The sequence below is a fragment of the Oryctolagus cuniculus genome, chromosome X (genome assembly GCF_964237555.1).
Source record: "Oryctolagus cuniculus chromosome X, mOryCun1.1, whole genome shotgun sequence".
NCBI classification, from domain to species: Eukaryota; Metazoa; Chordata; class Mammalia; order Lagomorpha; family Leporidae; genus Oryctolagus; species Oryctolagus cuniculus.
Genome location: NC_091453.1, coordinates 51,744,701 through 51,767,814, shown reverse-complemented (window position 1 = coordinate 51,767,814; position 23,114 = coordinate 51,744,701). Strand labels below are relative to the sequence as shown.

The 23,114-nt window shown below is 45.7% G+C and overlaps 2 protein-coding genes across 3 annotated transcripts; both read left to right on the top strand.

The window, feature by feature from the left end:
• Positions 1-1,422: 1,422 nt before the first annotated feature.
• LOC103351871 (uncharacterized protein CXorf49 homolog) lies at positions 1,423-6,873 on the top strand. The gene is made up of 7 exons (XM_051826900.2): positions 1,423-2,799; positions 3,366-3,522; positions 4,058-4,134; positions 4,417-4,462; positions 4,880-4,894; positions 5,055-5,096; positions 5,208-6,873. The coding sequence occupies exons 1-6, from the start codon at positions 1,513-1,515 to the stop codon at positions 5,093-5,095; spliced, it is 1,623 nt and encodes a 540-aa protein (XP_051682860.1). The 5' UTR covers positions 1,423-1,512; the 3' UTR covers position 5,096; positions 5,208-6,873.
• A 10,250-nt stretch (positions 6,874-17,123) lies between these two features.
• LOC103351870 (uncharacterized protein CXorf49 homolog) lies at positions 17,124-21,442 on the top strand. Of its 2 annotated transcripts, XM_051827208.2 has the most exons (6): positions 17,124-18,564; positions 19,153-19,309; positions 20,191-20,221; positions 20,851-20,874; positions 21,026-21,067; positions 21,174-21,442. In XM_051827208.2, exons 1-4 carry the CDS (start codon positions 17,236-17,238, stop codon positions 20,867-20,869), a joined length of 1,536 nt encoding a protein of 511 aa, XP_051683168.1. In that variant the 5' UTR covers positions 17,124-17,235; the 3' UTR covers positions 20,870-20,874; positions 21,026-21,067; positions 21,174-21,442. The 2 variants fall into 2 exon arrangements, with proteins under 2 accessions (XP_051683168.1, XP_008271011.1); XM_008272789.4 differs by lacking the exon at positions 20,851-20,874.
• The last annotated feature ends 1,672 nt before the right edge of the window (positions 21,443-23,114 follow it).

Below are 23,114 nucleotides of genomic sequence, written 5' to 3'. Positions count from 1 at the left end.
CCAGAATATATAAAGAGATCAAGAAACTCAACAACAAACAATCCATTTAAGAAATGGGCAAAGAATTTGAACAGATATGTTTCAAAAGAGCAAATCCAAATGGCCAACAGACATACGAAAAATTGCTCAGAATCACCATCTCACTCCTGGTAATTTACTCAAGGGAATTGAAAGCAGCTTGCTCTCTCACTCTCGCTATTGTTTCTGTCCTGGTTGGTTAAGAAATAAAAAAGTTAAAATAATCACACTTCCTCTGGTGACAGACTGCTTCTTTTCCTCCTGTCTCTAATGCTGGCATGCCCAATGACCTTAGGAAAGATGCTGAATCTCTCTGTGCTTGATTCTTACTTTGTGATAAGGCTGGGGGAATGAGTGAGAAAGGGATTGGAGAAGCCAATGAAGATGAATTAGTATGGATCTATAGTCCTTAGCAGAGTTCCAGGCACACATGGCATGTGGTATAATCTGCATTCCACGGATTCTGGAAAATCACTGTTCAAAGGCTGCTTCTCCCTTTGCCCCCAGCAGAGGGCGAAAGCACGGGCTTGCTCACATTCTCTGCTATCCTTGGACTGCTTTAGCTGTTTAATTGTAGCAAACATGGCATCGCAAAATTGATTTCCAGTTGTATCTTCGTGATCAGTGATTGTATCTCTTGGGGTTGTCGACTGAGCTTTGGAAAACCCACTTGTATGATTTAACTTGGAATGTAAGTACTTGGAGTTTAGGGGTATGGTACCTTTGGGGGCAAACTGTCCACCAAACCAGCAGGCCAACAAAAAGTGTCATGAGCTCTGATTACACATCTAAAAGAATCTTTTGCAACAAAGACGGCCCAAGGATAAATTCTAAAATATTTGCTATGTGTGCAGTTAGGGGAAATGGAGTTTTCCTCTGATCACTGAGAACGGGCTTCCCTGCCTATTTTGCTATCAGGACGTAGATCTACTTATGGCACGGAGGCTTGCCAATCCTTTTTACTCTGAGGGCTTTACAGTCATCATTATCTTCATTTGTATACAGCCCTGAGCCAGATGGTGTTATCACCCTGAACCGTGGGGAAGCTGTACCATGGGGAAGCCGAGGCTCTGAGACTTGGATGTCCTTCAAAAGCAGATCAGGAGTGCCTGTGCAGATGTAGTGAGAAAAACAGAGGTGGGACAATCCCTGCTCAGTCTTCACCACTGGGGCTGTCTGCCGATCTGCCCCTTCAGTCTCCTTGCTTGGCAACCGTACGAGCACCTTTGTTCCTATTGGCTGGTGCCTGGAAGGGTGGCCCAAGAGAAAGCACGCTGATTGGCTGGAAACTGACAAATGGGAACAGCACGGCGTCCTGCAGAAAATTTGAACGGAAGTCTCGCAGTGTTTGAGAAGCTTCCCTACAACCCTTGCGATAACGGCCTTACGTAGATCTGTGTTCTTGCCACATCCTGGCTGTTCCTCAGCGAGGATCATGGGCAGATCGACCGACTCCTTTTAGCGTAGTCTGTCTAGACTTGCTATCAGAGTAAGATGTCTGGTTTTGGCGATGGTACTGGCCCAAAGAATGAGAAGCAGGTCAGCCGTGGTGGCCTTGGAGCCCCTTGGGAACCTGGACTAGCCTTGGATTTGGGGCCAACGGGAAATGATGAGGGCCGAAGTCAAGGCCCAGACCAGGCAGAGGGCTGTCTCTCAAGCCTGCAGGCCATCCCGTGGCAACTAGAGTTGGACTCTGGGTCAGAGCCAGAGCTGGAAGTGATCCAGGCGGGAGTGGCCGGGCTTTGGGGCAATGAGGATCGGCCTAGCACTCCTGCCCCTAACAGGAAGGGTGCTGTAGCATCCATGTCCCGGTTCACTGAGGGGTGTGCAGACATTGTGCAGCCACTGAGCCACACAGGTTTCCAGGCCATGCGCAGATTCCAGAGCATAGAAAGCCGCGCCACCCAAGCGGCCGCCATTAGGGCGCACGTTGAGGCAGGACCCGGTGGTAGAGGCGCGCTGGGCTGGAGCTGTGTGGAGTCGATGCAGGCTTGTGCTGCCCCACGGCACGTGAATGCTCCCGGGAAAGAAGGCCGCGGCCGGCGCCATAGTAAGAGAAGAGCTGCCAGACGTCGTTCGAGCACCAACACTGATGACCAGCGCACCTGTGGTGAAGGCCTGGCAGGGCTGCCTCCGGACACCGAGTCCTCCGATGATCTTAGGGACATGCAGCTCAGGGGGGCGGGCATTCATCTGAAACGGGATAGCCAGGCCAAGTGTAGTAATCTAGCGCAACCAGCAGAGAGCCCCAGACGCTTGATGTTTCATCGCAGGGAGACTTTCCCTCACATTTCAGGCCCTGTCTTGACCTCTACTGTCTGGGGTCTCACTTGCGCCATGGAAAGGCAGGTCCTGGGCGAGTCAATGCCCTCTTCCTCAACTTCCTCAAAGAAAATGCAGAAGGGAGGGGGCAGGCCTAGATTCCCAAGGGGTGATGCTGCTGCTACTGGTGGTGGTACAGAGGTCCTTCCTCAGGCCAGTCCTAGGAGGCAGTCGTCACAGGAGAAGAAATCCCCAGGGAATGCCCCTGGAGTTGTGCTGGGGACAATCTTTTCACCATGGGGCAAGAGACAAGCTGCAGCTCCCATTGATCCAGCCACTATCCCTCCAGTGTCTGGTATTTCACTGCTTAGGAAGTCCAGCACATCTTCTTCGCTCCCTTGGGAACCCAAACAGTCTAAGCAGGGCTGTGCTGGGAAGAAATCTGGGGCCAGGAGGAAGTCCCAGTCTGTGGATGCAGGAGAGTTTGACCCAAATAGAAGTCCAGAACAAAGGGCCTACGTGAGTATGCCTTCCTCTTCCTCCTCCCACTCTTTATATATGTCTGTCCCTGTTCCCCTTCCCAATCTTTCTCCCCACCCCCAGCACACACCTCTCCACCTCTGCTACATATATCACTTATTCAGTTGTAGTTTGGGAGCCCTTGGTCATTATGATGCCAAAATTGGGTACTGAAGGTTGGAACAAAGTTTAGAGTACTCTTGGTATTCTGCAAGCCCTGTTCCTGACACTTGCATAATTCCTGCCTCTGCCCCAAGGAATAGATGGGATGGAAGGCAGAAAGCTGATTTTGCACGGGTCAGGTGACATCTGATGCACTCATCTGCAAAGCTTCAATGTTTGGTTTCCTTGGCTCCTTGCAACCCTGTTTTACAGGGGGCCTGGGCTTATTATCCCCATACTTCTCCCTGGCTCAGCTGTATCTCCTGGTCTTGAGCTCACTGAGTGACAAAGAGCTGATGAGATGAGATTCTAAATTGCCCTCCCTATTACAGAAATATCTCACCTCAGATCCAAATACACTGACTCCCACACACTAGCCTGATTATGAGAAATTTCTTTTTTAGCTTCCAGCTCGCAGGTCAGGGAGGCCTTGTTGGTATGTACCTCATGGAGAATTCAGCACTGGGGACTCTGACACCCAAGATCCACAAGTCGCAGCAAATTTTCAGCCTTTATCCCCAAGCCAGGGAGGTGCCACATCTAGAGGTCCTACAATCTCTGGTGAGTCCAGGGGGGTTTGATTCTAGTGAAGGGGCAGGGTGGAGGAGGAAAACCTCTGGATATGTCACTTTTGGGGGATCAGCCTTGCTCCCAGGATTCCCTGCCTACCCGGGCAGCTCACCCACTGGAAACAGATGTCATCAGTGTTTTCCTTAGGTCAAATCATTCTAACAGTATGGTTGTGAGGTAGGGGAAGGCTTTGGCAGTGCCCCAAGCTCCAAAATCAGTAGTGGGTCAATACAGCAGAGCATTTCCTACAATGACTTGTACAGCAATGTGGCTCCTCCCTGGAGCTGGCTGGAGCTGTGACTCTGCTAGCATGCAACCCATATTCACAGTCTTAGGGGTCCATAGTCACATGCACATTGACACTAGGGGAACATGGAAGGCAGGCCCAGAGAGAGGGCTGAAGTCCCTGGGCAGAGCTGGGGCAACAGGTTGCCAGGAGAGGATGAGGCTGCCTCACAATAGAACCGGCCTGGTCCTTTCCACCTCATGCCTGGTCTGGGAAGCTGGATTTTGCCTTCTCTTTCAGGTGAACAGGAGCCACCTGTCCCTCTTCAGAGACCAGAAATGGAGCAGTTACCACCTGGAATCGAGGGCTGTCCTCGGGTAATGCTGTCTCTGATTTCTAGAAATGCAGGTCCAAATTAGATGGTGGGATCTGTGTCCAGGTCAGGCTGATTCCAGGGTCCCCTACTCACCATCCCATACTCCATGGAGAAAGGGCAACTCTTTTTATTGAGGATTCCAATCCAGCATGGCCACTGAGCTGTGGGAGGTGCTAAATATAAGGGCCAGGGGCATGGATGGGGAGAGAGGAGGCCATAATATCCTCTCTCTCTCTCTCTCTCTCTCTCTCTCTCTCTCTCTCTCTCTCATTCGTTGTGCCAGTGTGCCGTGCTACAGCAGGAAATAGAAGACCTTAGAGAAGAAATAGGTATGACAAACCACAGGCAGGGGATTGGACTGGGGAAGACCAAGTAGTCGTTGTCAGCTGCCAAGCATCGGGTGGAGATGGGTTGCAGGTGTGGGCAGAATCACTGGGAACTTAGTTTCTGTGGGGAGGAGAACTAATCAGGCTTGCCTTGAAACCTAGTGTGCATTTGTTGCTAGGTGGTGCACAAGAAGTGCATTGTCTGAGCTGCACGTGCACTTCGCCAAAGAGTCCCAGAGATCTTTTTCTTTAGGACATTTAGAGCTACTACATGTGTTTGCCATGGAAGTGTTGCTTGCTATGGCTTCTGTACTTTTTTCTGTTGTTTGATTGTTTGCTTTTTTTTTTTTTAACATGTTCTGAATGGTTCTGATCTAACCCAACGTTTGAAAACAACTTTTACATTTTGTTCCTCTTTAGAAGACGCTACCACATGTAATTCAGGTGATGGGTGGGTGGGTCTGTCTCAGTGCTGTTTGGATGGGAGCGCAGCATTTGTAGCTGGAGGGGCAAGGTGAATCCTCTCCCCAGGGGCACAGGTGCAGGTTTCCATAGGCCTATGTCTGAAGTGCTGTGTTGTGTTTCTGTGTTTCAGTGCTGATACAGTCCTTCATAGAGAAGTTCCAGGGGCTATGAAGTGAGTGTTACACATACCATGCCCCTTTGCCACAATCCTAGCTGTTTAGGAGGGATGTGTGCAGGCCCTGGCTCTGTCATGGCTTTGACTTGACTCTGCTTTGCTTCATAGGTTGAACTGAACATCTTCTACCAGACAAGATATCAGTGGACCCCAGGAGCTGCGTTCCAGCTGCTTCCCTCCTCTTCCTCTTCACCAGAGCTTCTTTTTATAAGAACGTTTTATTGAAACACTGTGTACACAATAAGAAATACACAAAATTGTATAGATAAATGTGTTTTTATTTTCTGATTCCACTCACAAGCAACCCCCAAATTTATTAGAAAACATTAGGAGTACCCCAAGAATCTTCACTGTTCTCCCTCTACACTTTTTCTTTTAATGTGAGAAATTGTCATTTACATGGTATGATTCGGGGAAAAAATATTCATAACTATACCAAAGGATAAGATGTCAACACAATTTTTTTTTGGTTTCTTCTGTGTATTAACTACCACAGATGAGAGAAAACCTATGACATTCTTCCTTTTGGATCTGGTTTATTTAGCTTAGCATAATCTTCAGTTGCATCTGTTTTGTGTATATATACCATATTTTTTCCTTTTTGTTTTTTAAAGATTTATGTATTTATTTGAAAGTCAGGGAGAGAGAAAGAGAGAGAGAGAGAGATCCTCCATCAGCTGGTTCACTCTCCAAACAGCCGCAATGGCGGGGCCAAAGCCAGGAGCCAGGAGCTTTATCCAGTCTTCCACATGGGTGCAGAGGCTGAAGGACCTGGGTCATCCTCCACTACTTTCCCAGGTCATTATCAGGGAGCTGGATTGGAAGCGGAGCAGCCAGGACTTAAATCGGTACCTATATGGGATGATGGCACTACAGGTGGCAGCTTTACCCACTACCAGCTCCTCTTTCTTTTTTTAAAGATGTGTTTATTTATTTTGAAAGTCAGAGTTAAAGAGAGGGAAAGAGAGACAGAATTTTCAATCCACTAGTACACTACCCTGATGATTGCAATGGTGTGGCTGAGCCAGTCGAAGCCTGGAGCCTGGAGCTTCATCCAGATCTCCTCTGTGGGTGGCAGGAGCCCAAACACTTGAGTCATTATCCACTGCTTTCCCTGTCCATCAGCAAGGAGCTGGATTGGAAGTGGAGCATACGGGACAGAAACCAGGGCCCATGTGGAATGCCAGCATTGCAGGTGGTGGCTTTACCCACTGTGCCACAAACCTGGCCCCCATATTTTCTTTATCCAGTTATCAGTTGATGGACATCTAAGTTGGTTCCATATCATTGCTATTGGGAATGACCATAAACATGGAAGTGCAGGAAGCTCTTTGGTATGCTGATGTTACTTCATTTGGATATATTCCAAGAAATGGGATTGCTGGGTCATAGGGTTGATCTATTTTGAGAATTCTGAGTACTCTGCATAGAATCTTCCTTAATAGTTGTTTGTTCCAGTTTTCATTCCCAATAAGAGTGTATTAGGGGGGCCGGCACTGTGGTGTAACAGGTAAAGCTGACGCCTGCAGTGCTGGCATCCCATATGGAGGCTGGTTTGAGTCCCGACTGCTCCACTTTCAATCCAGCTCTCTGCTGTGGCCTGGGAAAGCAGTGGAAGATGGCCCAAGTGCTTGGGCCCCTGCACTCACATGGGAAACCTGAAAGAAGCTCCTGATTCCTGTGTTTGGATAGGCTCAGCTCCAGCCATTGCAGCCATTTGTGGAGTGAACCAGTGGATAGAAGATTTGTCTCTCTGTATCTCCCTCTCTCCTTCTGTGACTCTGCTTCTCAAATAAATCAGTTTTAATAAAAGACCTTGACTAAGTCTTTCTATTATCTCAACTTTAAAGTTTCTGATGAGAAGTCAGCTGTGAGTATAATTGGAGATCCTCTGAAAGTAATCTGATGTTTCTATTGTACACATTGTAGAATCTTTTCCTTATGTTTTACTGTGGAGAGATTGACTATAATGTGTTAAGGAGAAGACCTTTTCTGGTCATGTCCATTAGGAGTGCTATGTGCTTCCTGTATTTGGACATCTCTTTATTTTTCCCAATTCGGGAGTTCTCTGTAATTATTTAACTAAATAGTCCTTCTTATCCATTTTCTCTTTCCACACTTTCAGGAGCTCCTAAGACCCATATATTGGGTCGTTTTGATAGTACACCATAAATCTCCAACACTGTTTTTAATTTTTTCTAATTTCTTCTTTTTTTTTGAACTGACTGAAGAATATCCAAAGATTTTTCTTCTCTCTCAGATATTCTTTATTCTGCCTCTTCAAGTCTGTTGTTAAGGCTTTCCACCACATTTTTTTATATGATCTATTGATCTCTCCATTTTGAGTGTTTTAGTTTGATTTTTCTTTGAGACCTGAAATTCATAGAAAAATTTTTCATTCATTTCATGTATGGTTTTCTTGAATTCTTGGATTTACTTCTGATTGATTCTGAATTGTCCTATGATTAATTTTTTGAATTCCATTTCAGGAATTTCATCCATCTCTTCAACTTCACATTCTAATAGTGAAATATTATTGTGTTCCCTTTGGGGCATCATGTTGTCTTCCTTAATGTTGTTTCTTGAGTTCCTGCATTTTTTGACATTTGTGGAGTTATTTGTTGATTTTTTTCTCCGATGGCTTTTTTCTTTGATCTCTGCCTCTGTGGCTTAGTGGAATGTTTGCTCTTTCAGTGAATACTCAGAGGTGCGTGCTGGTTGCGGTCAGGGAGCTCTCGTTAGTGCTCCATGGTGGGGCAAGTATGGAGGGTGATACAGAAGTTGGGCATGGTAGATCTCCTCTTGTTAACAGAAGAGGTGGTATGTTCGCCTCTTTTGGTTTGACCATACCCTCTTCTCCTCTCTTCTACGATAATTAGTGCCGAGTGTTAGTCTATGGTGGGTGTAGTACTCAACTGTGCTTCCACATGGACTGCACCAAGGAACTGTGCAGTCCTCAGTGTGAGCCCAGATCTCATTCCATTGACCCACCCTAGGCAATCAGGGAGCTGTGAGGATATTTAGCGGGTCACAGTGATTGCCCTGTGCCCTCTCACACAGTCACAGTGTTTTCACATTCTCAGCACCCAGGGCTCCTATGCTCAAAGAGTGCAAGAAGATCCACTCCACCCCACTAACCTGTCCCATCCACAGAGTGACTGAGAGGCTCCCAGAGCTGCTGGCCATGTGTGTTCCACCAAGGTGGTTTGAGACTGATCCTTCTAGCTGGACTCAAAGTAGGGAACACAGATTTTATCCTATGGTAAAATCCCTGGATCACACGCATGCACAATGCCCACCGGCTTTAGCCCCACTCATTTCACAATTGTGTACCAGAGTCCTCACTGACAAGATGGAAACAGTTCCCACCAATTGCAACGAAATTGCTATGGTTGCCCCTGGCAACAGGATGGAGACTCTCGCTACTAGTTGCTGGGTTCACAAACAAGAGCTGCAGCAGCTGCTACCTGCTTATGTCCAAAATGGTACCAGCCCTCCCACAGCTGTCTGCAGGACAGTGCTGTGGAGGGGGCATGGAGAGAGAGAGAGAGATGTGCTGCTTTTTTATTCCCTCTGGGTGAGCAGTCACCCTGTTCTCCTCAGGGTTCTGGGCCAGACTCAAAGACAGTGTAGTCCACTAGGCTCTCCCTCCAACTGTTTCAAGAGTTGTGTGGGCCTGTGCAGTCTGACCTCACCATCTTTGCCAGAGCAGGCACCTTTCTGGATTTAGGCTGCTGAGTCCTTTGTTGTGTCTGCTCGTTGCTGTACTTCTGCACCTTCCACACAGGTCCAGGCCTTTGCCACTGCTTCCAGTGGACCTCTCCCTGCAGTTTTCCGAGCAGCTTTCCCCTGAGCATGCACTTTCTCCACTTTTTTTCTACTATCTTCTCTTAGCCTAGAGCAGAATGTCCCATCACTGCTCTGTCATATTGGAACCTCCCTTCTGCCTCTTAAAAGGCAGATCCGCTACTTTCTGATCCTGGGTTCCACCAGTTCCGATGGGAGGTGCTCCTTTATCTTGTTCCTGTGCCCCACTGGGTTCTTTGTATTTCAGGGATGTGTTCCCAGGCAAGCTGGGATGGGCTAGCCACCCACAGGGCAAGTTGTTCAGTGGCACCTTATGAGGCCACCTATCCTGAGATGTTCCAGGATGAAAAAGGAAGCAAAAATATCCATCTCTGAATCCCGGGCATGATACCACAGAAATGTAGCAAGAATATTGGATAGAGCCATGGGACACCAAGGATCTTAATAGGAAAACTACATTTATTTTTGCTTGCAATCCCAATCAATTTGGTATCCAGAGTATGGGCCCCAAACAAAACAGGGCATTGTCTTATATACCCTGGCGCAAATGACTTTAAGGTTTCTAATAATCAGTTATACAACATTTGATTGGCTATCTTAGAGGTACACATTACCCTCACAACCATCACACAAAGTCATACCTGCTTGCACCCAAATTTCTGCAGCTGACCTAACTCCATCACTTCAGTTGACCTAATTGCAATTGCAGTATTTCTCAGAAAGCTCTGTCAATCCCCTGTTCCGAGAAATCCCCCACTTAAAAGCCTCCAGCATTTTTGCCTTTAGTCAGTTTTTTCTTCCTCTACACACTGATACAAAAATTCCTAACTTATCATACCCCAAATCCTGTTACAAGATCACTTAGGGTTATACATTGTGGCACAGTGGGTTAAAGCACCACTTTGGAAGCTGGCAGCCCTTACCAGTGCCTGTTTCAAGTTCTAGTCACTCTTTGTTTCCCATCTAGTTTCTTCTGAATATTCTTGGAAATTCATAGATGGTGGCCCAAGTGCTTTATTTCCATTCACCTATGTGGGAGACCCAGATGGATTTCTGAGATCCTGGCTTCAGTGACTTAGCTGGGGCTGTTGTGAACATTTGGGGAATCAAGAACAGATGAATGATCTCTCTATCCCATATATATATATATATATATATATATATTTATATATATGTATAGTATATATACATATATATAATATATTCTGTTACATTGTCACTGTGGCTTTAAAATACATAAATAAATCTATTAAAAGTATCATTCACCATGATAAAGAGTGATTTAACCCAGTGATGAATGGATGGGTAACATATGCAAATAAATAAATGTAATATATCACATCAACAGAATGAAATTTAAAAATCATCTGGTGTAGAAAAGGCATTCAATAGCCTTCATCAGTAACATTCATCAGTAACATTTATAATAAGAAGGAAACAGTTGACAAAATTAGATATAGAGGGGAAGCACCTCAACATAATAATGACTATAAATGATAAACATACAGTCAATATTCTGCTGAGTAAAGAAAAGCTGTTATCATTTTCTGTAAGATTTGAACAAAATAGGGATGTCCATTCTCTCTGCTCTTATTCCATATGGCACTAGAAGTTTCATCCAGAGCCAATAGTCTAAGGCAGGAAATAATAGGTAGACAAATAAGAAAGGAGGAAATCAAATTATCTTTGTAGATTACATGACTGCATATATAAAGAAACCAAAAGGCTCCATGAAGAGACTGTAAAAACATAAAGTTGCAGAAAGCAAAAGCAATACACATAATTCAGTAGCATTTTTGTTGCAACCACAGGTACTTTAATTTTTAAAAACAAATCATATATTTAAAAATAAACAGATGGCAGGATTCTACTCTAAAGTTGATACAAGTAAAATAAGAGTTACAGTTCTGTCTTAGATAATCTCAATGTCTACATGCACTTCAAAGTCAGTGTTTTTGTAGGTAAAAACACTACTATCAAAGATAATATTCTACTGGTAAACTAATTTACCTGAAAAGGTTACACAACCCAGTTTAGTTTTATTTTCAAAAACAACATTACACAGCACACTTTTTCACAACAAAATTGCAGCACACAAGTCTGTGTTTCCTGACTCCTTAAATTGTCAATATAATGCCCCTGCTAACAGCAAAACAAAGGTATGCAATTCCTTAGGATTAGAGGTCATCAAGTTACACTGTCAGTGGTCTTGGGGAAACAAGAAAACTAGAGCAAGTATCTATTATCTTTGTATTTGGACCCAACTTTGCCACATAAAGTAAAGCCACGAATAAGATAAAATGTCTAGTCCCTGAAAACAGTCATTTACATAGAGAAACCCACCCAATGTAGACATACCAGTGTTAATATTTGTGGGAACAAGTTTACTTTATGTGAGCTATTAGGGGTAAGAAAGTACCCTTCCCCTCTGCCAAAATGTAGAGCTATAACACTGCATCTTTGCTCCCTTGCTGAGCGATCAGAAGGCAGGTGCAACTTATGTTACAAATAAATCATCAAGTTTAAGGTCGTAGAACAGCGGCACACTCCCGACATATCTGTCACATATGCCCAACATTAAGGAAAAAGTCAGTGTGGGGTCTCCTCCAGCTAACTAGTGTTGTGAGTGGCTGCAAAGGAGGAGGCCCCACCAGGCCACAACAGCTGGGGGTCAAGGCCAGGGAGGTGGAGGGACTGTTAGGAAACTGGCAGTTTTAGCCAGGTGGCTGCATGGCCCAGCTACCTGAGCCAGGCTCCACCCCCAACCTAATGGGATTCACTGCTCCAGCTTCCCTGCCCGCCCTCAGGCGAAGTTTTAAAAGGGCCTGTTCCTGCACAGGTGCTCTCTTGGTATCTTCTCTCCTTTGCTCTCTTGGCCTCTCTTGGCTTCTCTCCTCGCTCTTCTCCCTCCTCTGTCTCTCTCTCACAGTCTCCTTCTCTCTTTTTCCTTTGCCGCCCCTTCACTCTGGTCTGTAGGGTGTTCCCCAATAAACCCTTTCCCTTACTCTGCTGTCCGGTGTGTTTTGCGACGGCTAACAATATATAACAGGGATGGCTGGTCAGCGACCAACAGTTGGCAACAAGAAGATGTTGTGCCGGCAAGTGGTGGTTCCAGCCGCCAGGGAATCGTGCACCTTGAGGCAGTGCAAGTTCCGCCCTCCACACAGCCCCAGGAGAGCCAAGCGTGGGTCCATAGTGCAAGGAGAGGGCTCAGCTGGAGGCAACACGTGCCATGCAGTAGTATAAACATAAGAACTTATTCTGATAGAAATCACAATAGCAGTCTCATTCTCAATGGCTACTCACACACACACACACACACACACACATTTACCCAAGAATATGAAGACCTCTACAAATAAAATTACAAACTGTTGATGAAAGCAATTTAAGAAGAAAGCAGTGAAAAGACTTAGCATACAGATTAGTAAAATTAATAATGTAAATATGTCCCCAAGTTGACTTACAGATTCAGTGCAATCTCCATAAAAATACCAGTGACATCCTTCACAGAGAAAGGAAAACAATTATTGTTTTCATATGGAAGCACAAAAGATACCAGTTAATGAAAACTTGAGGGAAAAAACCTGCAGGGATCACAATATCTGATTTCAAGACATAGTACAGCAGCTACAGCAACCAGAACACCATGGAATTGGCATAAAAAGAGTCACAGAACAATGCAACAGAGATACCAAAATATATCCAAACATCAATAGGAAATGGGTTCTCAGCCAAGGCTCGAAAGATATACTTTAGGTAAATGAAAGCGTTGTCAATTATGGTGCTGAGGCATAGCAAGTAAAGGTGCCACCTGAAGCGCCGGCATCCCATATGGGAGCCTGTTCAAGGCCCAGCTGCTCCTCTTCTGATCCAGCCCTCTGCTATGGCCTGGGAAAGCAGTGGAGGATGGCCCAAGTCCTTGGGCCCCTGTACCCACGTGGGAGATCCGGAGGAGGTTCCTGGCTCCTGGCTTCATATTGGTGCAGCTCCTGCTGTTTCAGCCATCTGGGGAGTGAACCAGTGGATGGAAGAACTCTCTCTCTCTCTCTCTCTGCCTTTTAAATAAATAAATCTTTAAAAAACTGGTTCTAGAGAAAGTGGATCATCACATGTAATATTCATGTTTCCTTCTGTTGTGGGGAATGAATTTCTAACTTTTTATAAACCAGGTTCTTGTGTTTCACAGAGACAGAAATACTAAGTAGAAATTGGTATTGCATACAAATACAGTTTATTGGACAGTGAGGGACTAAATAAATACTCATTTTTGATTTTAACTTTATATTTGTATAAGGGGAACAAATTTCATATACACGAAGCATAATGATACTTCCCACCATATCCTTCCTTCTACCTATAATCCCACATGCCCTCCTCATTCCTTTCTTATTTTTCTCTTAATTCTTACAATGCCTTCAGTTTATTTTATAAATCACAAGATTAATCCTAGACATGTAAATGAATGGAACATGATAGAAACCCAAATATTAATCTACACATCTATAACCAACTAATAATTGACAAATGAGGTAAAATCAATCCCTGGAGAAAGGAAAGTCTGTTCAACAAATGGTGCTGTGAAAATCGGATCTATGCTTCAGAAACAATGGTAGGTATGAAACAATACCTCTACCTTACAATTTCTACAGAAATCAACTTTACATTCATCAGGGATCTAAATCTACATCCTGATGCCATCAATTAGTAGAGGAAAGCATAGGGGAAACTCTGCAACATACTGGCATAGGCAAAGACTTCTCAGAAAAAAACCCAGAAGCACAGGGAATAAAAGCCAGAACACACAAATCAGATTACATCAAGCTAAAAAGCTTCTTCACTGCAAATATACATTCTTGTGTGAGTGTGGCTGCTCTACATACAAAACTATAAAACATGAGTGTTTCAAAGTGTTGCCCACAATCTAGGGAGGAAATGAAAACAAAAAAATGGTACCCTGATAGGGAAAGTCTGTCTCTAAATAGGGAGGTGGGAATGAGTACATGTTCCACTGGAGTCTGGAAGTAACAACAACAACAACAAAAAAATCAAAAGTGAACGCTGAAATGACAAGCTCTGAAAAGACAGGCACCTTACCTTTGATGGAATACACAGTGAGGGATGGGAGGTAAGATCACTCTCTACCCATCACAAGGAGAACCAGGGGGGAGAAGATGAAAAGGAGGAAGCAAACTTGACCAAATGACAACAGGAAGTGAGTGCAGCTTAAAGGGGGTGGAGAGGTAGTGTGTGCTTGTTTCACTTGCCCTGAAGCTGTTCTGTGGGTCAGAAATTCTACAAAGTAAACTCTGGGGTAAACAACGATATGATGCGCCCTCCATTCGAATCTAGTTGAAAATGCAGACAAGGGTCACCAGTGTCTAGAAAAACAGAAGTTGTCAAAAGTGACACAAGAGTATCCAAAACAAATAACTGCATAACCATTGCAGAGAGATATAAGTCAAAATGCCTTCCACAAAAATCAGGCTTCTATACCAGATTCTGTCAAATATCCTAGAAATGCATAATATCAATTTGACACAAGCTGTTGCAGAAAGTTGAAATTTGGAAAACTACTCAACTCGTTTTCTGAGATTTGAATCATTTGTACATCAAATCCAGAAAAGGAAAATTTGAGAGAAAAATGGGGTGAAGCACACATTGATGGCATAGTAGCCAAAATCAGAAACAGCACATTAATACAGTGACTCTTACACAATATGAAAAGGAAAGTCCACAATTTTCTATGACTGAATTGGGTTCATCTCAGGAGTATGCACTGGGTGGAACTTGAGGAAATATATACAACACCACACTAGAAGTGAAACATACAATCCTCATACTGAGAAAAGCTAACTAGTAAATTTGACTTGTATGCCCTGGTCCAATTGCTGACAAAAAGTTGGGATGATGACAGGATAATGTCTGCACTTGCCTATGGACTTGGTACATGCCTACTGCTACGGATCCAGTACCACAATGCTGATACCTTTACATCACTCCCACAATTTACTTCTTACCATATGGTAGCTAACTCCTTCTCTCATGCCCTGAACCTAACAACTAGAGATCTACCTTTTGCTCAATAGTTTTCTCTTTTCAGCTTGTCATAAATGGAATCAGAGTTTGTAGCATTTTCCACATGGCTTCTTTTCCTGACAGAGGCACAGATGGCACTTCTGAAGGTGTAATGCACTGTCTCCTGGCTGGGGTAGTCGTAACCAGACTTGAACACATTGTAATTACTCTCTGAATTGTAGGCTCTTGTTTTATGCACTTGTACATGTAAATTGTATACAATGGATACAGTTTATGTTTAGCCTCATCTAATTAAATTTTATATCTCCATAAGGCGAATTTATTAATGAACAGTTGCTAATCCTTTAAAGAAAATGGGTAATGAATGTTGGAACGTCAGGTGACATCTGATAGGATTCGAGGGGCAGGTAGTTAGGGTGAGGCTGCTACACTTCGCACCTCGCCCTAAGTGGTGGTCACTAGACTTCAGCCCTGTGTAACTGCAAGGGAGCCAATCACACTGTGGTTATGCCAATGACAACCCTAAGATCTCAGAAGGATATCTCCCATGGCCACACTGGCAGTCAAAATACACAGGGTCTAGCTAAGCAAACAGGGCTGTTGGCTTTACCACTAGAGGAAATGGACAATGATGAAGCATGGAAGGGAAAGAAGGTGAGCTGATGAGCATCAGGATTGATTCCATATCTTAGCTATTGTGAATTGAGCTGAAAAAACGTGGGAGTATAGATCACTCTTTCATATGCTGATTTCATTTAATCTGAGTAAATTCCCAGGAATGGAATGGCTGGGTCATATGGTAGGTCTACATTCAGCTTTCTGAGGTATTTCCATATTGTCTTCCACAGTGGTTATACCAGTTTACATTCACACCAACAGTGGATTAGGGTATCTTTTCCCCCACATCCTCACCAGCAATTTTTTTATTTTTGGATGATAGCTATTCTAACTGGGGTGAGGTGGAACCTCACTGTGTTGTTTTATTTGAATTTCCCTGATGGCTAGTGATCCTGAGCGCCTTTTCAAGCATCTGTTGGCTGTTTTTATTTCATCCTTTGAAAAATGCCTGTTCATATCCTTAGCCCATTTCTTATCTGAATTACTTTCTTTGTAGTTGTTGAGTTTCTTAAGCTCCTTATATATTCTGGATATTATTCCTTTATCAGGCATAGAGTTGGCAAATATTTTCCCCTATTCTGTTGATTGCCTCTTCATTGATTGTTTCCTTTGCTGTGCAGAATCTTCTTAGCTTGATGTAATCTCATTTGTCTATTTTCACCTTTATTGCCTGTGTTTCTGGGTTCTTATCCAAGAAGTCTTTGCCTATGCCAATATATTGCAGCATTTTCCCTATGATTTGCTCTAGAACTTTGATGGTTTCAAGTCTTAGGTTTAGATCCCTTACCCATTATGAGTTGATTTCTTTAGAGGGTGTAAGATGGGGTAGTTTGTCAAACTTCAGCATGGAGAAATCCAATTTTCCCAATACCATGTGTTGAAGAGACTGTTTTCCCCAGGAAATAATTTCATCTCACTTGCCAAATATTAGTTGGTTTTATTGCGTGGGTTACTTTCTAATCTGTTCCATTGGTCCACACTATTTTTGCGCCAGTACCAAACTGTTTTAATTATAACTGTCCTGTAATATCCTGTAATATGTCTTGACACCTGGTATTGTGGTGCCTACAGCTATATTTTTGTTTGGGATTGCTTTAGCTATTCTGGATCTCTTTATGATTCCATATGAATTTTAGGGTCATTTTTCTAGATGCTTGCAATCCTTTCTTCTCTCGGATTCACAGTCATCATGACCTTAAATCTCCTATGACTTTGACTCAGATATTGTCATCTCCCCTAAACTCCTAGCTGCACAATGGGGAAACAGACTCCAATACCCGACTGTCCTTTGAAAGTGGGTGCTGAGACAGAGGCAGCTGGAAAGGAAGAGGTGCTACAAGGACTAGACACTCAATGTCCACTACCTGATTGGCTTGTGACCTCCCTGTCAGACACCATGCTTGGCAGTGCAGCCAGCAACTTTGTCCCTTTCAGGTGGAGGCTTGAGGGGTGGCCCAAGATGGCGGTCACTGATTGGCTGGGGCCGACCAATGAGAGGGCCACTATGTGCCGTGGAATGCACAGACGCAGTCCTTGTGTTTGAGGAGGTTCCTGTGGTAACGGCCTTTACCAGACTTTGCTGCTCCTATAACGTGCCTTCCCCCAGCTCTTGGCGCGGATATCATGACCAGGTGGAAGGCTCCCTTCTGCCGGTTCTGCCCAGACTCGAAGCATGAGCTCCAACAGTAAGGAATGTGGCTTTAGTGATGGTATCGGCCCAAAGATCAAGGAGCCGGCCGGCCCTGGTGGCCCTAGTGCCCCGTGGGCACCTGGGCTAGACTTGGATTTGGATCCTGTGGGAAGGGGTGAGGGCCAGAGTCAGGACCAGGACCAGGACCAGGGAGCAGATGGAGGGGAATGCAGGCCTTCAAGCCCACAGGCCCTCACGTGGCCATTGGAGTTGGACTCTGGCCCTGAGACCGATGTAGAAATGACCCAGGCAGAAACAAGGGTGCTTTGGGGCTGCCAGGCCTGGCGTGGCACTCCTGCCCTGGACGGGAAGCGCACTGCCAGTTCTGAGCCCCAGTTCGCTGAGGTGTGTGCGGCCTTCGGGCAGCCGCTGCGTGGCCCAGGTGAAGGGGCGGTGCCCCAATTGCCAAGCATAGAAAGCGGCAGCGCCCAAGCGGCTGGCATATGGGCGTGCCGCCAGGCAGACTGCACCTGTAGTGGTGCGCTGTGCTCACACAGTGTGGAGTCGCTGCAGGCTTATGCTGTTCCTCCGCACGTGAGTGCCCGGAAAGAAGGCTGGGTCTGGGGCCCCAGTAAGACAAGAGGCACCACGCAGGGCTTGAGTATTCGCACCGATATCCAGCGCAGCTGTGGAGAAGGCTTTCTCCTGCTGCCTTCTGACACTGAGTTCTCTGATGAGCTCAGGGACATGCATCCCATGAGTGTGAGTTTTCACCAAGAAGGAGGAGGCCAAGCCAAGGGCAGCAGCTCCGAAGAAGCAGCAGAAAGTTTTGGACACTCGACTTACCATGACAGGGCTGATTTCCCTCACATTTCAGACCCTCTGTTGACCTCTATTCTGCAGGGGCTCAGTTGGACCATGGAAGGGCAGCCAGTGGGGGAGATGGGTCCCTCTTCCTCTAAGACATTGCAGAGTGTGATTCCCTGCACAGGATGGGATAGGTCCAACCTCTCGGGTGTTGCTGCTGCTGCTGCACCTGCTAGTGCATGGTGCCTGCCCCAGGCCAATCCTGGGAGGAATCCAGGTGAGAAGAAGAAATCCCTAGGGGTTGACCCAGAAGTTCTCCTGAGGACAGCCTTTGCACCATGGGGGCACAGAGAGTCAGCAGCTCTCATGGAACCAGATAGCTTCCCTCCACTCTCTGTTTCACTGCTTGAGAAACCCAGTACGTCTTCCCCACTTCCTTGGGGAGCCAAACAGTCCAGGCAGGGAGGCACTGTGAAGAAATCTGGGGCCAGGAGGAAGAGGGAAGCCCAGCCCATGGCCAGAGGAGGTGGTGGCCCAAACAGAGATCCTGTTCCAAGGACCCAAGTGAGTAGGCCTTCCTCTTCCTCTCCCTCTCCCTCTTATTCCTCTTTGCCCCCATTTTCCCCATTCTCAATCCACATCCCTCTAGGCCACCTCCCTCCATCCCTTACCCTCTCATAGTCATTGGGAGTCCCTAGTAACTAGGATGCAAAGTTGACATCTTCAGGTAAGATATAAAGGTTTAGAGAGCACTGGGTATGTGTCAGGCACTGTTCTTGACAAGTTTCCTGCTTCCTACTAGAGAAGAACTGGTTGGAAGACAGGACTACCAGTTGATTTTTAAAAGATCAGGGGACCCCCTTGCAGATTAGGCTGCAGAGCCTTTATGTTTATTTCTGTCAGGCTCCTGATTACTCTCTCCCAGCTGTTCACCAATACTGTCTGTCATGGGCTGTGCTTCTTACAAAACCCTCCCCTTCTCCCTGGCTCAACTCTGCCTCCTGTCCTGTGGCTGAATGAGAGAGAAAGAGCTGATGAGATGAGCCTACAGTTCTCTTGTTAACTCATGATCTCACCTCACCATGGTGCTGCACACACAACCCACACTGGCACTGACACCCTACCCAAACTCTGAGAATATTTCTGTTTTAGTTTCCAGCATATAGACCACGGATGCCTTCTCAGTACAGTCATCACAAAGAATTCATCAGCGGGGACCCTAATATGAGAGAACACCAAGTTGGGGCAAACTGGCTATCTTTGTCCCCAAGCCAGCGAGATATCATACCCAGAGACCCTGCACACTCCCGTAAGTTCAGTGGGTTAGATTCAATGGAGGGGAGAGGAGTTGAGGAGAGAAACCTTTGACTCTGTCACTTTTTGTGGCTCAGGCTTGTTCCCAGGTTTCCCTTCCTGTCCAGGTCAATCTTCATAGGAAACTGGGCATAAACAGGGCTGGTATTAGTCCACATCACCCTCTGAGTGGGGTTTATGAGGTGAGGGTGGTTTGTGACAGTGCCCCAAGCTCAAAACCAGAAGTAGATGATCAGTGGAAGAGAACTTTTCCCTTTGTGTCCTGCACAGCCGTGTTGCTTCTCCTTTGATCTGGCTGTGCCTGTGGCTCTTGTAGTGTTTAACCAAGAGCCATAGCCTTAGGGAGGTACTATGGCACATTAGCTGAAACTTTTCTAGCTCAGAGAGCGGTTTGGAGCTCCTGGGCAGAGTAGGGGCAACTTGTTGTCAGAGGGGTTGAGACAGACTCATATTAGTCCCTGCAAGGCCCTTTCCACCTCATTCCCAGGCTGGGAATTTCGCATTCTGTTTCAGGTGACCTGGAACCACCTGTCCGTCCTTGGAGATCAGAAAGGTAGCACTTGCCAAGTGCAATAGAGGGCTGTCCTTGGGTAGTGCTCTCTGGCTCTTAGAAAGGCAAGCCCAAACAAGATGGTGGAATACATGTCCAGGTCAAACTGACGCCCATGACCCTTACTCACCATCCCACACCACAGGAGAGAGGCCGCCTGCTTTCCAGTTAGGATTCCAAGCCAGTCTGGGTACTGGGCTATGGGAAGTGTCAGATGAAAAGGATGGGGGCATGAATGGGTGGGAGGAAGCCAATATATACTCACCATTCTGCGCTCTCTCTCTCTCTCTCTCTGGTGACTACTGGGCTATTGTCTTGTGCTACAGAACGAAACAGAAGATCTACGAGAGCAACCAGGTTTGTTGAATTCTAAGCTGGGCTGAGGTTGGGACTGGAGCAGTCCATGGAGAATTTGTGCAGGTGCCATGACACGGGACAGTGGTAGGCTGCAGCTGTGGGTGGCATCATTAGGACCCACATTCTTGTGAGGAGGAAAACCAAAGAGGCCTACCTCTGGACACTTAACTGCATTTACAGCAGTGGTGGGGAAACTTTTTTATGCCAAAGGCCATTTGGATATTTACAAAATCAATCACAGGCCATACAAAATTATCAACTAAAAAATGAACCTGCTATACATTTATTGAATTTAAAATCCTGCCTCTGTTGCCTTGGCAGGACTGGACCAAATGATTTCACTGGCTTTATACAGCCCATGGGCAAGAGGTTCCCCAGCCATGATTTATTATCTGTCAGTGAACACAAGGGGAAATGCATTGTCTGAATTGTGCCTGCACTTTGCCAAAGAGCCCCAGGGATCACATTCTTTACCATGTTTAGAAATATTGCATGTGTTATCACTTCAAATGCTGTTTGCTGTGATTTGTGTGGTTTCTCTTGTTGTTTGATTATTTGCTTTTTAACATGTTCTGGATGGTTCTGATATGACCCAACGTTTGAGAATGGTCCATTTTGTTCCTGTTTAGAAGATTTTTCCACATATAATTCAGGTGATGGGTTGGTATGCCTGTCCCAGTGCTGTTGGAATATGAATGGAGGGGTTGCAGGTGGCATGGCTAAGTGATCACTTTCCCCTCCCTGAGGGCATGGATCCAGGCTTCCATAGGCCTATTTTATATTGCCTTGTTCTGTCTGTTTCAGTGGTGATGCAGTCCTTTACTGAGAAGTTCCAGACCCTTTCAAGTTAGTGTTATACACACCACACCCCTTGCCAGCATCCTGTTTAGGAGGGATGTGGGTAGATCCTTGTTTGGGCATGACCTTGTCCTGACTCTGCTCTGCTTCACAGGTGGAATCCAACATCTTCTACCAGAAAAGCAGCTACTACCTGTGGAGTCCAGGAGCTGAGACCCAGCTGCTTTCCTCCAGTTTCTCTGCAGCCAGTGCCCCCTCTCTACCCATACATTTGTCTCCTTTCCTATCCCAGTTCACAGCAGTTTCAAATTAAATTGCCTCTCATGTTTTGTGTTTCGCTCTCTCTGAAGGGTGTGAGGTTCCTCCCTGTCAGAGAATTTTAAGAACAGTTCCCTTGCTTAATTCATGCAACAATAAAGTCATCTTTTAATTCCATTTTCCATCACCTTTATGTAGTGTTTCTAGAGTTTGGCTCATCCCATCCACCGACCCCCCACCCCCTGCCAAGTATGATCCTATTGATGAATAACTGATCTCCCTCTGGTGGCACTATTCACAGGGACAGCTCGTGCAGAAGCTGTGTGTCATTCTTAGTTCCTTCTAAGCCCTCAACTTTTAAAGTTACTTACCAAAATTTTAAAGGCATAACCACCAGATGCTGGTGGTTCTCTCTCCTTACTTTCTGTGGAAGGTTGGAAAGAGGAGTCACAGTTCAGCATGGGGTGGGGGAAAGGGCAGGTGCTGGACACACAGGACAAAAGAGCAGGTTCTTCTTTGGGTTAGAGGTAGAGAAACTGATTCTGTTCTGGTTCCTGTGAGCAATCCTGTGTGACCTTCACCCTGGAAACTGGAGTGGATGCTCTGCTCTCAGAGCTCCCCCATGCTTTGCATTCTGGCCTTTTCTCAGTGATGAGCTCCATATTCCTCATTGCTAAGCGGTCAGTGTTAGAATCATAGGCCTCAGCGTCAACAAAGAACTCAGTGGGGACAAAACCATGCATGTAAAAGTTCTCACTTGACCCAGGAGGCCTAGAGTCCTTCAGCTGAGGGTTTAACACTGACCAGTAGGCCATTTCTTGGAGATAGAGTAACACAGTGGGCTGGTGTCTGAATGAAAACATTCCGTACGGACTTTACATCTGGGGTTTCTGTCATGAGAGACATCTTAGATCAGTTCTGCTTGTGGTGAATTCTAGCACCATGCACTGCCCTGGGAGGCATAGCATCCTCAATTCTTATAATTACATGAGGCCTCAGCTGGTAGGAAGAGAGGAGGGGTAGAGAGGGAGCTGAAATAGTGAGGGAGCTGCATGTGTGTGGGGGGCAGAATCATGGTCCCCAAGATGTGCATGGCCTCATTCCTGGAATCTGCCACTGTGGCACAAAGCCTGGCAGTGACAGTGCTCACCCCTAACTCAGAACCAGCCCTTGTCTATGTATATTCCCCCTGCCTTATCTATGATAGTCGCTAACACCCTCCTCCCCCCAGAGAAACAAAGGCAAGTTTGGGAATGGGCTAGGCAGGCTCCAAGCCCTGGCCCTCCAACTGGTCTTTGCCCCTCCCCTTCCTGATTCAATTTTACCATAAGAACAGCAAGGGAGTGTAATTCTGTCCATTTGAACTCACAGTTTACTGTAAACAAGTTACCTATCCCACCTTTCTGATAGCTCTTTGTTCTATCAATCTTTGTTCTGAGCAAGTTCTATCTTTGTTCTGAGCAAGTCAGGCAGGACGAAGCATTGCAAATCACATCTTTTGATGGGTTTTGTTCCATCCTTGTAACTGAATGTCAAGCTGACTTCAGCAGGTCTCCTCAATTCCTACAAACTCGATTTCCTTGTCCCATTAGTAAGCATTTCCTAGATATTTCATTCGTTAGCTCTGGGTTAATGTCTAATTATCCTGTTTGCAGACGGGCAGTTTTTTGACCCAGACTCTCATTAGATAGAGTCTGTACTTCACCTGAACTTGTGTAGACAAGTTTCAGCATGTCTCTGGTATCCCTTGTCTTCCTTCTTAAGTTCCCTCTTTTGGGTTACTTCTGTCTGGTCCTCCCTATGTAGTACATACCTGAGAAGAGGTTTACTGGGGAGA

Bases quoted from the DNA above. Each gene is read 5' to 3' on its own strand.
- LOC103351871 (XM_051826900.2), top strand. From the start codon at position 1,513: ATGTCTGGTTTTGGCGATGGTACTGGCCCAAAGAATGAGAAGCAGGTC. The intron at 2,800-3,365 runs GTGAGTATGCCT...TTTCTTTTTTAG, and splicing joins GTCCAGAACAAAGGGCCTAC to CTTCCAGCTCGCAGGTCAGG. The intron at 3,523-4,057 runs GTGAGTCCAGGG...CTTCTCTTTCAG, and splicing joins TAGAGGTCCTACAATCTCTG to GTGAACAGGAGCCACCTGTC.
- LOC103351870 (XM_008272789.4), top strand. From the start codon at position 17,236: ATGAGCTCCAACAGTAAGGAATGTGGCTTTAGTGATGGTATCGGCCCA. The intron at 18,565-19,152 runs GTGAGTAGGCCT...TTTCTGTTTTAG, and splicing joins ATCCTGTTCCAAGGACCCAA to TTTCCAGCATATAGACCACG. The intron at 19,310-20,190 runs GTAAGTTCAGTG...CTTGTGCTACAG, and splicing joins CAGAGACCCTGCACACTCCC to AACGAAACAGAAGATCTACG.